At 45.0% G+C, this 14,949-nt stretch overlaps 1 protein-coding gene across 1 annotated transcript in view; it reads right to left on the bottom strand.

Moving 5' to 3' along the window:
- Positions 1–1,996: 1,996 nt before the first annotated feature.
- Positions 1,997–14,949, bottom strand: part of otud4 (OTU deubiquitinase 4) — a 25,101-nt gene continuing 12,148 nt past the window's right edge. The window contains exons 12-21 of the mRNA XM_050066465.1: positions 14,675–14,772; positions 14,396–14,561; positions 14,084–14,216; positions 13,796–13,861; positions 11,841–12,600; positions 7,862–8,659; positions 7,598–7,638; positions 5,428–6,085; positions 5,150–5,226; positions 1,997–3,138 (exon numbers count right to left, since the gene is read on the bottom strand). Coding sequence (XP_049922422.1) covers positions 2,659–3,138; positions 5,150–5,226; positions 5,428–6,085; positions 7,598–7,638; positions 7,862–8,659; positions 11,841–12,600; positions 13,796–13,861; positions 14,084–14,216; positions 14,396–14,561; positions 14,675–14,772 — 3,277 coding nt within the window. The 3' untranslated portion in view covers positions 1,997–2,658. The remainder of the gene's footprint in view (positions 3,139–5,149; positions 5,227–5,427; positions 6,086–7,597; positions 7,639–7,861; positions 8,660–11,840; positions 12,601–13,795; positions 13,862–14,083; positions 14,217–14,395; positions 14,562–14,674; positions 14,773–14,949) is intronic.

Genomic DNA, 14,949 nt, shown 5'->3' with positions numbered 1-14,949 from the left:
TTGAAAACTTTTATGAGAAAATGTCACGTGGAAAAACATCCTCACAGAAATCATGGTATACTTTCCCAAAATGTCACGAAATACAGTGGTATAGTATGTTGTAAGATGTCATCAAAAAGTCGTCATTTAAAAATGTAAAAAAAAAAATAGTCGTAGCATAGTATGCCGAAAATGTAACTGCAATTGTCATAGCATGGTATGTCGAAAACATCACAAAAGTCACAAAAGGTAAACACTGCATAGATGTTCGTGTGCAGAAATCTTTTTCTACCCGTTTGATGTTTCCAGCACCTTGCCAAGACGGAGCCGGTGGAGCAGTGGTTGTTCTGCATCTGCATACTATGCTTTGACATTTCTTAGTCATAGTCCACGATGACTTTTTTGATGTCATTTCTTGCAATAATATAACTTGACTTTTTTAAATGACGATTTTTGACAATGTTTTTCCTAACATTTTTCAACATTTTATACTATGACTTCTTTTTAATGTTTTTGAACATACTTTTAAGTTTTTTGACAAACTCCAGTTTTTCGACATATAACCCTTGATTAAGTGTTTTTCCCGCTGTATTATGATTGTCGTGAGGACGTTTTTGATGACGTTCCTCAATGCAGTAGTAGCCTCGCGTCACCAGGCTCTTCGCTTGAAGAGCCTGGTGTCTGTTCACTCTGAATTTTGTCTGGATTCTGGTTCCGCTGGTGTCTGTTCACTCTGAATTTTGTCTGGATTCTGGTTCCGGTCTAGAGAGCGGATGCGGTATTTACCAAATTCACCAAACTAAAAGTGTTCACCATAGTAAAACTTTAAATTCTGGCGCACCATCGATTTGGGGTGATGAGGGGTGTAAGAAAATCGATTAACTTAATGGCTTGGGGCTTTTCTTGCAAATTATATTCTTTAAATTAAAAGTTTCACCGCATTTTTATTAGCTTGGTGCTTTTATTTTTACGGAAAGACACATCCATCGAATTCCGGATCCTGTCTCACTCGCCCTGGTTCCGTTTCCTTACCAAAACAGCCACTAACGGCCCCAGACTAATGCAGTAGTAGTGGCTTGACATAGATTACAGATTTTTATGATATTCTACTATGACTTTTTAAATTACGTTTTTTGACATTGTATGACTTTTTTTGATTGCGTAATTTGCCATACTTTAATATGACTCTCAACTTAGCTATGACTTTTTTGGTCATGTTTTCCCACATTCTATATTTATCATTTTTTACTTTTTGGTGTTTTTCTATGACTTTTTTTTAACATGTTTTTAACACACTATGGTAAGACTTTTTAAATAACAATTTTCAGCTTACTATACCGTGACATTTTTTTAAACATACTATACTATTTAGTTTTGGGTTTTTTTAATTACATTTTATGACAAACTACACCATGACATTCTTCAACTATAACCGTTTTGATAAGATTTTCAACATACTATAATAAGACATTTTTAGTGTGGGAATTAAAAAAAAAACAAATAAACAACAACAACTTTTCTATTTTTATTTGTCCCCCCACATATACTGATTTTATTGCTGATGGCTTTTGATCTACTATATTTCGACTTTTTCAACATACTTTGACTTTTTTCCATCACATCCTTTTTTACGTATTATAGGTTGATTTTAGTATAGCATGTTATAAAAAATGTCCCAAAAGTGTTAGGGTGTAATATCACATAAAAAATACAATAGTTATAGCATGTTATTAATTTGTCATAAAATGTCTAAGTTTAATTCACAATATGTCATATAAAATGTCACTACTACCCCACGGATACTTCCACACCAATGCTTTTTGTCTCGTACATTAATATTAAGCAGCTACCATCTTTGTTTTGAATCATAATTTATGTTTTCTTTTTCATTTTGCAGCAAACTGTTTCTTTGGTCCAGATGTTAATACGAGTCTGATGACTGTGATACAGCAGTAAGGGATTTATCTGTATCTTAGCTCTGTGATTAAAATGCAAAAATAATACAAAGTGAGAGATCATCTGAACTTAAGTTTTATTTATTCAACCGCAATAGAAAAATCCAACACAGACAACAACAGCCTTTTGTTCTGTACAGCAGTTTCTCAAACTCAGAAGAAAAGGAAGTAAGACGGTGAAATGTGGCAAACGTAAGGCACTGAATCTCTAGAGTTTTCTGAGTTGATCAATCAGAACGAGAAAGAAAAATAAACCCAGAGAAGAAGAAACTAGACAAACACACTAAAGGAGACCAGAAGCAACAGGACAGACGGACAATTAAAAGACAAAACATCTAAAGAAATAAAGTCCACGCAGCTTGTATTTGTTGTCCGACTCTACCAGAGTCCAACACAGATTGCTGTAGTTTCATAGCAGCGATACAACTCTTAAAGCTGCTCTCAAATTAAATTTTACAATACATTTTTGTTGCTTTAATCACTTTGCTTTTAGCTCACAGTGCTAACAGAGGTGCTGGCTAAACTTGGTTGATGCTTTTTTTTTTTTTTTTTAAGTGCTGGAAAATGTCTAAAGCTTTATCGACATGCTAAGCTTTCAGTTGTGCTGCGTTTGAGGGATGCTATAGAGTCAGACATTTGACTTCCTGTTAAAGAGATAGTTCTTAATTTTGGGGGGAAAACGAATCAGCCTCCAGTGTCTTCTCCTCTCTGCATTGGCTGATGGCTAGTATCCCCTCTCCCGGCCCCTCCCCCGGTGGGAGGAGCTAAACTGGACGTAGTTAAACCCCACCCCTGCCTCTCCTCCATGTCTCCTCCTGGGCCCCCCCCTCCCTGAATCATGGCCACCCCTCCCTCTCCCACCTCCTCCTCCTCTCTGATTCCTTCTCGACCCTCTGTGGTTAAAGGTTGTCGGTTTGAATCCCTCCCAGTCGTCCTCCGTGCTGCAGCCCACAGACAGAGACTCTGCCATGGCAACAGTTGCCATGTAACCCACCTGGCTGGGTTCCGGCTGCCCCCGCGGGACGTACGTGTTGGGGGGATTAAGTGGTTTTTGGTGGCCCCGGTAACCACGGGTGAGGTTGTTGTCACCGGAGACGGTCGTCTTGGAAATGATATCATAAGGTGATGGAGAGCCAGGGGTGCTGCTGGGCTTCATGGTTGCCATGGAGACATCCTTAACATCAGGGTTTGAAACCAGTGTGATCTGAGAGAGAGCATATGTATATATAAATACCACTGTAACTACTACAACATGTTAGTCATTATTACAGCTACTATATTCATGTTTCAACAAAACAAATGTAACTACAGGTAATGTATTACTACTACCACATAGGTAACTACAACAATGTGACTGTGACTGCTATAATAAAGGTACAATTACTACTACTCCTACAAACGTTACCACAAGCACTAATATACCACTACTACACAGGTTACAATTACTATAACAGTTTTACTATAAATACTCCTTCAAATATTACAATTGACCTATGGCTAAGTCTCACCCTCAAACGCAATGAGCCAATCACAGTGCATATAGCCATTCCCATACACTCGGACATTCTCTGCCTGGACGTCCATTGAAATGCATTACAGAAAGTCAGTTTTGTTCGGTTTTATGAGCTTTTTCGGAGATTTGAAGTTTAAAAATGGTCAAACGGTGTGCATGGGGTACATGCAACTCCGACACAAGGTATCCTGAGAGGCTGGGCGACGAGGTGTATTTTTTACACTTTAAACCACATCTCAACCGAGAAAAGTGTCTCCTTTGGATAAAGTTGTGTGGTAACGTTAGACCACAACATCAACTCAACGTGAATAAGATTAACAATGATGTCTACATCTGTTCTAAGGTAAGTCAACATTGTGTTTGAGGCAACATATTGTCACTTTGCTGGAAAGAAATATAAAGTTATCTTTAACATCTCTAGCTAACGTTAGCTAAAGTTAGCCTAACGTTAGCTCCTAGCTGCGTTGTTCATCATGTCACCTTGTTTGCTGGGAGTTCATTAGCCTATTTTGTTCTAGTTTTGTACTTTGGTGATCGTACATCATTGTTAGCTGTTGTCCAAAGGGCTCTAGTTAAGCTAACGTTAACTTCTGGAGCTTAGCTTCATTAACTTATCTGTAATGGCAGAGATAACAAAGGTTGGCAAACGTTATGCTGAATGATTCAGTGTAAATACTGTAGCACCAAACTAACGGAGAGACACTCTTGGTAAAGATGGTAAAAAGGCCGTTATCCTTTTCTCATATTCTGAGCCAAAAACCTTAACTTCAGTGGCACTTTAACTTGTTGTCTTTGATGGTGACGGCAACCAGATGCGGTTCACAAGCGTACACTGTGACCTGTAAATTTTGGCTTGTAATTTAAGCTTTTCATCGACCTTCTCAACAATAAAATGATTAATATATCCCTCCATTGTGTAGTTTAGGCCCTTTTGGTTACTTCTCAATGACATCTGATCGTTATCCCTTTTGGTTACTTCTCAATGACATCTGATCGTTATGTCCCCAAAAATCATCAGTTGCCTCCTGTAAAATGTCGTGTACTGTGACACCTGCCGTAGCGCCGGTCACTGAATGTTGATAGATTGTCCGAGTGAGTGGAGGGGGGCGTGGCTTAGCCATAGGTCAATCGAGGTGCTATGCATTGTGTTATAACATAACTGGACATCTGCCTGGAGAGCGACAGTTTTGTTAGCGCAATTTTATCTTCCGCTAACTTTTTGCACAGATTCACAAGGGGCTGCGAGATCGACAAACCATGTTCTGCGATGAAGAAGCACACGTGTACTTTCTAGGTGACAACACGATCTGTCATCTATGCCAGTATGTCAGCGGTGACTGCAGCACCCAGTAAACGCGTTACGTGCTTTATTGCACGCACAGCGGCTTTATGACCTGGGTCTAATTCATGCTGTGATAGGACTTTCTTGCCGCTGGTTGCATACATCAATTTACGTGAGCACAATGTGCAGAAACATGCACCTGGTTCCCTTACTTTTTTTGCACCAGCCTATCTCCTCTACCCACGCCTAACGCCATTGATTTATCTGGACGTTTTCTCCAGGTTTCATTAACTTACTTTTCATCTTGATGAGAGAGTCTACGGCATTGGCTCCACTAGAATCTGAAGTAGGCTCTGAACCAAGTTTAGTTGTTTTTTTTTTGTGTGTGTGTGTGTGTGTGTGTGTGTGTGTGTTCCGTACTATGGGTGTGTTGTTGAGTGGCGGGTCCACCAGCAGCACCGCTCTGGTCAAACTGTCTACCTGCTCCTTCTTGAGGGCTGATGGGAAAGAAACACTTCATATTAAAAGCTGTGCTGAGAAATGTAAGGCCTTCATTACCCAGAATTCCTGATTGCTATGTGTTAATGATTTACACCCAACATAAAAAGGTTTGATTGATTTTTTAAGTATATTTAAAATTCTCGTAACACTTTATTTTAGAGGTGATAAAAACACTAAAATAAAAACTGTTTACGCACCAAAACCAGGAACCACCATTGGTCTGTTGCTGTTAGCATTAGCCATGTTAGCAGGCGCAGGACTCTCCAGAGAACCAGGGACTCTGCTCGGTCCTTGGCTGGGCATCGTGTCCACGTTTGCAGCCTGATGATGCTCCATCGGCGCCTGACTCACCTGGAGCTCTTCAGGGGAGGATGAAGGCGGGTATCCCAGTGAAGAGGGGGGGTACTGAGGGTACAGCAGGTGTCCCGGGCCTTGACCTGAGTGGTAGCCCTGAGACAACGGTGGGGGAGCCCGATATGGTGGATTTGCAGTGGGATACCCAACTGGGTAGCTGGGGTTTCTGGGAGGGGGTGGCTGTTGCCATGGCAGTGAGGAGCAGGGCATCCTGTGGGGTGGAGGCTGGGTGACGGGGTACCCGGCCTGGTTAAAGGAGGGTTCAGTGGGATGGGGGGGCTCTGCGAGTGGGGCTTGGTGGTCATACTGAGGTGGCATTGATGCTGAAGTCGGGGGGTACTGGGGGTGTGGGTACGCCTCCTGGTGCCTGGCGGGGGGGTTGGAGGGAGGGTAGTGGGGGGTTGGGGAGGGCGAGCGGGAGGGGAGCTTGGGGTGCATGGCGTGGGCCTGCTGCAGCGGGAGTAGGTACAAGTAGGGGGGGAACATGGGCATGGAGTAGGCCTGCAGAGATGAGAGCAGAAGCAGTAAGTAAATGACGGTTACTTCCTGCTTTTGGCACCAATACAAAGATTTAAAGAAAGAGTTCAACATTTTTGGGAAATATGCTCGGCCCGGCCCAGTTGCCAGGCAACTAGTGAGGACTCCAGGAAGTTTCCGGTCCAACCAAGAAAAGATCTGGCACATAACCTCCCATAAAACAGCAAGCAGTCATTTTATGCTTCTGTTCTGATGAAGATACAACCTGTTACTAAGAGAATATTAGAGGTGCTGGAGGATTTACTGTTACCTTCAGACAGAGCCTGGCTTATTGTTTCCCCCCCTATTTCAAGTCTTTATGCTAAGCTACGTTAGCAAGCAGTGCGAATGAGCATATTTCCAAAAACTTTAAGAACTTAATTTTTTCTATTGTATAAGACTGCAGAGATAAAATCAGATATGATCATAAACTACAGCCTGACAACACAGCATGTCGGCCGATAAATAACAAAACACGCTGCTGCATTACAGTCGTCATAAACATCACAAGTTTAAACACTGTCAAACTTTTGGTTGTGGAAATGAAGTAAAATCTGATTTCTTTTGTTAAATTTAACACCAAATATTTTATTTTGTTTGTCCACTTCCTTCTTCTTACTTCAATGCAAAGTCTATTTAAAAAAAAAAAAAAAAAGAAGCAACAATGTAAACCTGATCCAGCGGACCAGGAGGTGTGTTATTCAGTTTATGTCCGTTGTTCACCTTCCATCTGAATCGATGACTTTGTTTACAGGCCAATTATTGTTCGGAATTTGACAGTATTCTGATGCATAAACTGTTTGGATTTTCCAAATGAAGCATTTTCAGGTTAAGACTTGTGGGCTATGCAGACATTATTTGGGTTTCAGAAACATTCTTTGGACATGTACGCAGCGGATTCAAAATGTGCATTTTTCCACCATTTTTCACAGATAAGAAACAATACACAAAAAGATCATTTTAAGTCTTGCGTGTGATTTATCCTGGCTTCATATGAGCAGAGGAAATCTCTGCTAGCCGCTAGGCTAATTTATACAATGTAAAATGCCATAGGCTTGTGCTAATAACGTTAGCATGTTGTATTTGTTTGGAAAATGTGTCCAGATAAAGACAAGTGTTTGTCTGTGAATGCTGCGCGTTATAGTGAAGCTGATTTGTGTTTGAAACTGTCTCTATTAAGCCATGTTTAATGCGTGTTTAATGTGTGTTTGAATCAACTAAAATTTACAGCACTTCACCGAAACCCCGCCGCCCACTAGTGTTTTGGAGGTGTAACTGCAGAGTGACAACAACGTAGGCGACATGCGTAGGCTCTGCATAGAGCCGACGCACAAGTATAAATCCCGCTTTAGGCTTTCCGCGTAGGCGTGTGGAAGGGCAGAGAGGCCATGGAACAAAGCTGTACTGCCAAATATAATGGAAATGGAAGTAAAGTTTTCTTTAACTAACTTCGCTGATATGGAACCTGCTTTGTTTGAGTTTTAACATCTGTCTTACCTTGACACCCAAGTTGAAGAAAAACTTCAAGATGTTGACGTCTGCAGAGGAAGACAAATAAAGCACTGATCACAAAATATCAAATCAAATATCCCCTTGTGTGCGTTGGTGTTGGCATCTGGATGATAAACTGGAAAACTTTGTATCTTTGACTGTTGTTTGGATTAAAAAAAAAAAAACATTTGAAGACAAAATCATTGTCAGATTTATCAATAATGAAATAATTAGCTGGAGTCCTGCTATAAAGTCTGTCTCCCAGCTTACCTTTTGGAAGGTCGTCTCCTGATTTGCTGCAGGAGTAGGAAGGAGTCGGAGCCATGTCGCCCTTCTCTCCCATAGGGAATCCGGGGTACAGGAGGTCCTGGTAGAGCTGGGACAGCTGCTGCAGGGGGACGGTGCCTGGGATGGTTGGGGGGTGAGGGACAGGAGGTGCAGACTGGAGCTGGGGGTGATGAGGGGGATAGGGAGGGTGTGGCAGCTGGGTGGGAACATGAGCCGGTGACTCGGGGTGAGGCTGAGGGTGCTGAACGGGAGGTGATGGAGCCTCTGTTTGGTTCTGGGTGCTGGGGGTCTGGGAGGTGGAGAGAGACAGGGAGGGATGTGGGACCTGAGAGGGGTGAGGAGGCTGGGCAAGCTGGACTTGGGGGTGAGGATGGGTGACAGACAGCTGCACAGAGGCAGGAAGTGAGACCTGAGAGGTGCAAGGGTAGGAGGAGGACTGGACCTGGGCCACCTCAGACTTAGACTGTGGGAGTAATTGGGGCTGGGAGACAGAGGCCTGAGGGAGGGAGGTCTGGAGGACAGACGGCTGGATCTGGGTCTGCGGCAGAGAGGTCACTGCAGCGTGGGACTGAGGCTGACAGGACGGGGCTTCGGCCTGTATCTCAGGCGTCAGATCCTGGGTGGTTTGGTGCGGAGAGGGCTGGGTTTGGTTCTCAACTTGGGTTAATGAGGGCTGGGTTCGAGTCTGAGGCGCAGAGATCTGGCTCTGGTTTTGGGGCAGAGCCACAGGAGGATGAATCTGAGACTGAGTCTGAGCTCCTCCAATATTTGGCAAAGAACCTGATGAAAGACAGAAGACATGGAGACACAAAGAAGAGGTGATTCATGTGGAAACAGAGAAGCTTTTTTACTTTATTTCATCGGTGATTGAGCGATGTAACGTCCACAAAATAATGACAACATCTGCGTTTAGATTGGTTCCCTATCGACCTCGCAAAAAGTAGGTGTGCAACCACTGCGCAACCAAAACGGTAAGAGGATAGCATTATTCTTTTCCCTGGTAGCTATGAGCAGCTATCCCCAGGTACCACAGAGCAACAACGTCAGTTCTTTGCGGCTACCTTCCCCCGCAGACAGAAAGGCTGATGGTGGAACAGCTTATATCTTGTACAGTATTATTCTTCAATATCACGATCACGTGTCAGTGTAGTGCGATATCCTCTTCTCAGCCATGTGCAACACTACTTCTCGTTGTTAGTGACTCTTGTGCTCCTGTTGTTACTCTATTAAGCACTGTTTTTTGCTTCTGCTCCTCAAAAACACTTCTGTCTTGTATGTTTGTATATTCTGCCAGATATGTAATACTCTATTGTTCTAAACTGGGCCCAGTGAGTACCCCTGACCTGGAAAATCCACTGGTTGTCTGGCTGTTACTGGTTGTGAATCCTGGTTACTTTCCTTCGTGATAAATAAAGTTCTACTGAATCAAACTGAATCGAAACCGAAGAAACTGTGTGTTCACAGACAGTTGTTGTTGATGACTCGGCTCTGAGAAAAATAGTTGTCTTACGCTTTTATGTTTTTTTAACTAAACTAATAAACTTGCCCTGTGACAGAAGACAACCTCGTCCCGGACAAGAATTCACAACTTCAGTTAAAAGACTTAAAGCCCGAACATACTTGGGCGTACTATTAGCGGAGCGGACTCCGCGAGGAATGTCCGCAGTCATTCGGGCTTTCATAGTCGAGCGCACTTCCGCGTTGTAGTTTCCTGTAAAAATGTCTGTGAAAAATCCCCACAATGTGAAAAATACATGCCGAGCAGTCACTGGTGCGCGGAGCGGAGTCCGCGCGGTCGTAAAATCTGAGCGTTGCGCGCACAGGGCTTGCGGACGTCCGCTTTGAGTCCGCGCGGACCTCCGCGGAGTCCGTTCTGCCCGAGTATGTTCGGGCCTTAACCCTTTGCACACTGAGACCATTTATGTAATCCGTCATCTGAAAAAAAATCACGACGCACAGAAACCTAAAGGCCAAAACATACTGGCGCCGTACGATGCACTTCAAAACAGCCGCCCCCATTATTTTCTATTTACAAACCCACACCGGCGGCGGCTCGATGCTCGTCGACGTGCCGCGCCTCGGCACTTTATGCTATTGTCCCATTTTTCCAGCGTCGCCGGCGCCGCCCTTGAAAAAGCACTATTTTGTACTTCCCAGCTTCCCGGACTGGAGTGTGCAATAGAAATCTGGATGACGCCCCGCAGCGCGACGCTTTTTGTGTGTGTTGGGGGCAGCACTTGACTCGCGTCAATGATGCCGCCGGTGTGTTTTGGCCTTTACACACTGATTTGGACACATTTTTCTGTTCTATGCGTATGTAAGCATATTGCATTCACTTGACAAATAAAAAAAGCCCTGTTTTTCTGAGTATTTTTTTCTGTTTTCAGAGTAATTTATTTATTTTTCTGTTTTTTTGGTGTAATTTTTTCTGTTTTTCTGAGCATTTTTTCCCTGTTTTTCGGGGTATTTTTTTCTCTCTGTTTTTTTGTGGTCATTTTTTTCTGTTCTTTATGCTAAATTTTTTTCCTGAACGAGGAGACGAGATAGTTCAAAATCTCGTGAGAAGCTCCCACCTGGCACCTGCAAGTGACCCCTGCATCCATGGTGACTCCTGCTCACGGATGTATTTTGCATCCGTTCTCCTGCTCCTAGACAATTTCAGCTACGGGATCAATAAGGGTAAGGCACGTAACTAGTTACACACAGGGTATGATAATCTAGCTATGTTTTCGACTGCTTCCTCCTAGTGTAGGCCTATCGCTATGTTTTCGACTGCTTCCTCCTAGTGTAGGCCTATCGCTCAGTGTAACAGGTTAGGTTAGTAACGTTAGCTGACAAATTTGTGATGAGTAACAATGTCCAGCATGAAGGAAAAAAACTGTAAGTTTAACGTTACCTGACAACTGAAATCATGCCCATACACGTTTCTAACGTTGTTACAACCTAACCTGTTACACTGAGCGATAGGCCTACACTAGAAGGATGCAGTGGAAAACATAGCTAGATTATCATACCCTGTGTGTAACTAATTACGTGCCTTACCCTTATTGACCCCGTAGTTGAAATTGTCTAGGAGCAGGAGCACAGATGCAAAATACCTCCATGAGCAGGAGTCACCATGGATGCAGGGGTCACTTGCAGGTGCCAGGTGGGAGCTGCTCGCGAGACTTTAAAGTATCTCGTCTCCTCGTTCAGAAAAAAAAATACCCCGAAAAACAGAAAAAAATTACCATGAAAAACAGAAAAAATTACACCAAAATAAATAAATAAATAACTCAAAAAACAGAAAAAAATACTCAGAAAAACAAGAAAAAAATTGCACCAAAAAAAAGAAAAAAAAGAAAAATAAATAAATTACTCCGAATACTCCGAAAAACAGAAATAAAAATTCTCAGAAAAACAGGGCTTTTTTATTTGTCAAGTGAATGCAATACTCTTCCGTACTACACGTTACAAAAATTGTCAATACGAGATAGATATAGAGATATGACGCATTTCCTCCTTTGCCTCTCTCCACTGGAGTTATTTATCTGTCATCACTCCCTCTCTGTCTTTCATTTGGCGCTGCAGCTGCATGAAGAGGCGGAGCTGTCCTCCTCATTCTGTGTGCGGTCCACATCCTCCTCCTCTTCATCATCATCCACCTGAATGTTACTATCTGACCCATGAAACGATTCTGCGCGCCCCGTTCCTCTGTCTTGTCGCAGCTGTGTCCCGCCGCCACATTTTCTTCAGTGATTCTCGGTCAAACGTCTCTGAAGACTCTGACGGACGCAACAAACACAGAAAATCGAACCTGCTCTGAAAATGTTAATGACTGACGAAAGTTTCGGACTCAGTGTGTGAAGGCTTTAACAGTGCGTACTGATGACATCAGTGTAAAAATGTACAGCTCAAACGTCTTTACTCCACAGTAGAAACACCAGTTTGAAAAATGAAGTCTGACTGAACAGATTCTTACTTTGTGCTGAAACTGCGGGAGCCTCGGGGACTTTAGCAGCCTGATGGATGAGAGAGGACGAGGAGGAGAAGGAGGGCGGACTGGGGGAGTGTGGGAAAGAGGAGACAGGTGGGGAGGAGCGGGGGAGAGAGGAGGGAGAGGGAGCAATGGGAGCGATGAAAGTGGGAGGTGGCAGTGAGGGAGGAGGAGGGGAGGTGGATGATTTAGGAGGGAGAGAGGAAGAGGAGGCGGGGGGAGGAGAAGATGAGGAGAGGGCACTGGGAGTGGGGGGAGATGAAGCCGCGGGGAGAGAAGGGGTGACTAAGGAGAAGAGAGTGGCAGAGGATGGGACGGAGGGAGGTACAGCACCACCTGTTACAGGAGGCTTAGTGCTCGGGGCAGCAGCAGGAGCAGCAGCAGCAGGAGCAGGAGCAGGAGCAGGAGGAGGAGAACTTGGTGCAGCAGCATAAGAAGGTGTGTTTGTTTTAACAGTGGAGGCAGCACAGGTGAGTGGGAGGCTGGATGTGGACGCTGCAGGAGCAGCAGCCGTGTTCATGTTGGGCGCCACGGCCTTGATGGAGCTCAGCCACGCTGGATTACTCGAGTCAGATGTCGCAGCAGGAGGTTTAGCAGCAGGGAGGGTGGGGGTGGTGGGTGTAGTAGTATTTGCAGTAGGTGCAGTAGCAGCAGCAGCAGCAGTGGATGCAGGTGGCGGTGTGGAGGATTTGGGTCTTTCTCCAGCAGAGGGGGACGGCGCTCGGACGTCTTCAACAGGACTCTTCTGTAAAAACACGGAGGACATATGAAATCTATTAAAATGATCTGCAGCGTTCACTGAGGAGTTTTCTTCTCGTCAAAGTCATGTTCACAGCTTCAAGCACCAAAATGTTTTTACTGGCACCATTTGGTATATTTGATGCCGTGGGCTAATGGGAATGTAGCTACTACCTGACTCCTGTCTGACTGCTGAGCGTGGACACTTCCTGTGTCTGTCCTTTCAAATTAAAGTCACCCATGGTCCAGTCATATAGGTTTGGATTTATTTTGAATTTTATGAATGAATATGAATAATTTATTATGATTGAAACTAAATGTTACACTGATGTTTATCTCAGAGTGCAGACGTCACGCCCTGAAAAACAGGCGCTTTGTTAAGGCCCTGACACACCAAGCCGACAGTCGGCCGTCGACCAAAGTCGGGCCGTTGGTGAGCGTGTTGAATCAGCAGCAGAGCTTGTCGGTGAGAGAGATCACTCTGATTGGCTGCTCAGGTTTTATTTCCTTGCCCCTGTAGCGAGTGAATCTGCCTGTAGTGAAACAGGTGCTTCCTCCTCAGGCTCCACTTCACTCAGCTGCCCCACAGATCCGCTGCCTCTCCCACTTTAACCTGAATAACAAACCGGAGCTAGCTGGGCGGCTAGTGGAGCGTTAGCCGCAGCATGACCGGAGGGAAGCACAGCCAGTTAGCCTCCGCTAGCCCCGGCTCTCCGTTTGGATCCAACCGGAGCACCGAGCCCTGGTTTGTTATTCAGGTTAAAGTGGGAAGAAGCAGCGGGTTTATCGGGCAGCTGAGTGAAGTGGAGCCTGAGGAGGAAACACCGGGACCGTCTGGATGTAATAGTCCGTGGAGGTGCTGCGGTGCTCGGCTGCACAGATAGGAAACCCCTCGGCTGACAGGATGTACCACTCTCTCACTCTGCTCTCTCTCACGCAGGCGCAGAACGTACGTGCTACTTGGCCGTCGGATGTAGTCTGTGTAGTGTGTTCAAATGCAACTGACACAGGGCAACGTGAGGCGACGTAGATGATGCAACAGTCGGCTTTCGTCGCTGCTAGTTCTTTGATGTCGGTTTGGTGTGTCAGCACCTAACGCGGGAGCGCTCTGGTGTCTGAGCGTGGACAACAGGAGGCATTTTTAGAGTTGTGCTTAAAGTTTAAATTCTGTGTAGTTTAACAGATGCCATGAACGAACGCACCGTCTTGTTGCTCTTGTGTCTCTTCTCTCCTCCCTTCTTCTTCCCTCCATCACCCTGGATCCCAGCCTGAAAAACAAACATACTTAAGAAAAGACAAAAACATCCCGACTCACTGAGCACACATGTAGCTTCTGTCTCGTTTGCAGAACAGAGGAGCAGCTTTCAAAACTAACAGGAATTGAAGAATCACACAGATGTGTCTTCATGTCGTCGCCTCTTCCTGTATGTTGGTGATGTAATAATGACACACAATGAAGTACACCACATTATCAGTGGCCTTGAACTCACCCCGAGGGCAGGGAAGCTGTATTCGTCTCTGAGCTGGATCTCCACCAACGCCACGTTCTTCTCCTCCTCCTCTTTGGCTAAAAGGTGCTCCTCCGTCACACCGAAAGCACGCTCGACCAAGCTCACCGACTTCCTATAAAGGAATATATAAACAGCTGTTAGGCCGCCTCACACACACTCAAAGTAAGAAGCCAAATTAAGAAGCCTGGCGCAGCGTCGTCTGGTTTTAGTTCTGAAGAAATTTGTACATTAACTTCCCCTGCATGCACACAGTTGTTACCTGAGCGTCTTGTAGACTACAAACGCACTAACCTGGTGGCCTTCGCTCCTCCCTGCTCCTCTGCGGTGGCCTGCGGAGGCCAGGAGTGCTGCTTCTGCACACGCCCGCTGGAGCCCGGTGCTGTCGCCGGGGCAACAGAGGAGGAGGATGCTGGGACGTGTTTCCCCCTGCCTCTGCCTTTACCCCTCTCCTCCCACTCTGATGGAGACAGAGGGGTCATTAGTTCATTTATTCTAAGAGTTTGTGAATGTGTGTTTAGTCGATAGTGTGCGTGTGTGTGTGTGTGTGTGTGCGTGTGTGTGTGTGTCCACCTCCTCCGTGTCCATTGCTGAGCCTCTTGTCTCTGTTGACCACAGTACTCCAGCTGCTCTCATCACTGAGAGGACGCAGACTCCACAGTGAAACCTGTCTGCACACAGGACAGCAACCGAGTGCATAAGTACAAGAACCTCAAATGTGTTCTTATGTTAAAGATGGGCTTCTGTGTGGAGTTTGCATGTTCTCCCCGTGTCAGCGTGGGTTTCCTCCAGGTGCTCCAGCTTCCTCCCACAGTCCAAAGACATGCAGGTTACTGGTGACTTCTAAA

Source organism: Epinephelus moara, chromosome 17 (genome assembly GCF_006386435.1).
Source record: "Epinephelus moara isolate mb chromosome 17, YSFRI_EMoa_1.0, whole genome shotgun sequence".
Taxonomy (NCBI): Eukaryota; Metazoa; Chordata; class Actinopteri; order Perciformes; family Serranidae; genus Epinephelus; species Epinephelus moara.
This window is presented reverse-complemented; position numbering and strand designations above follow the sequence as displayed.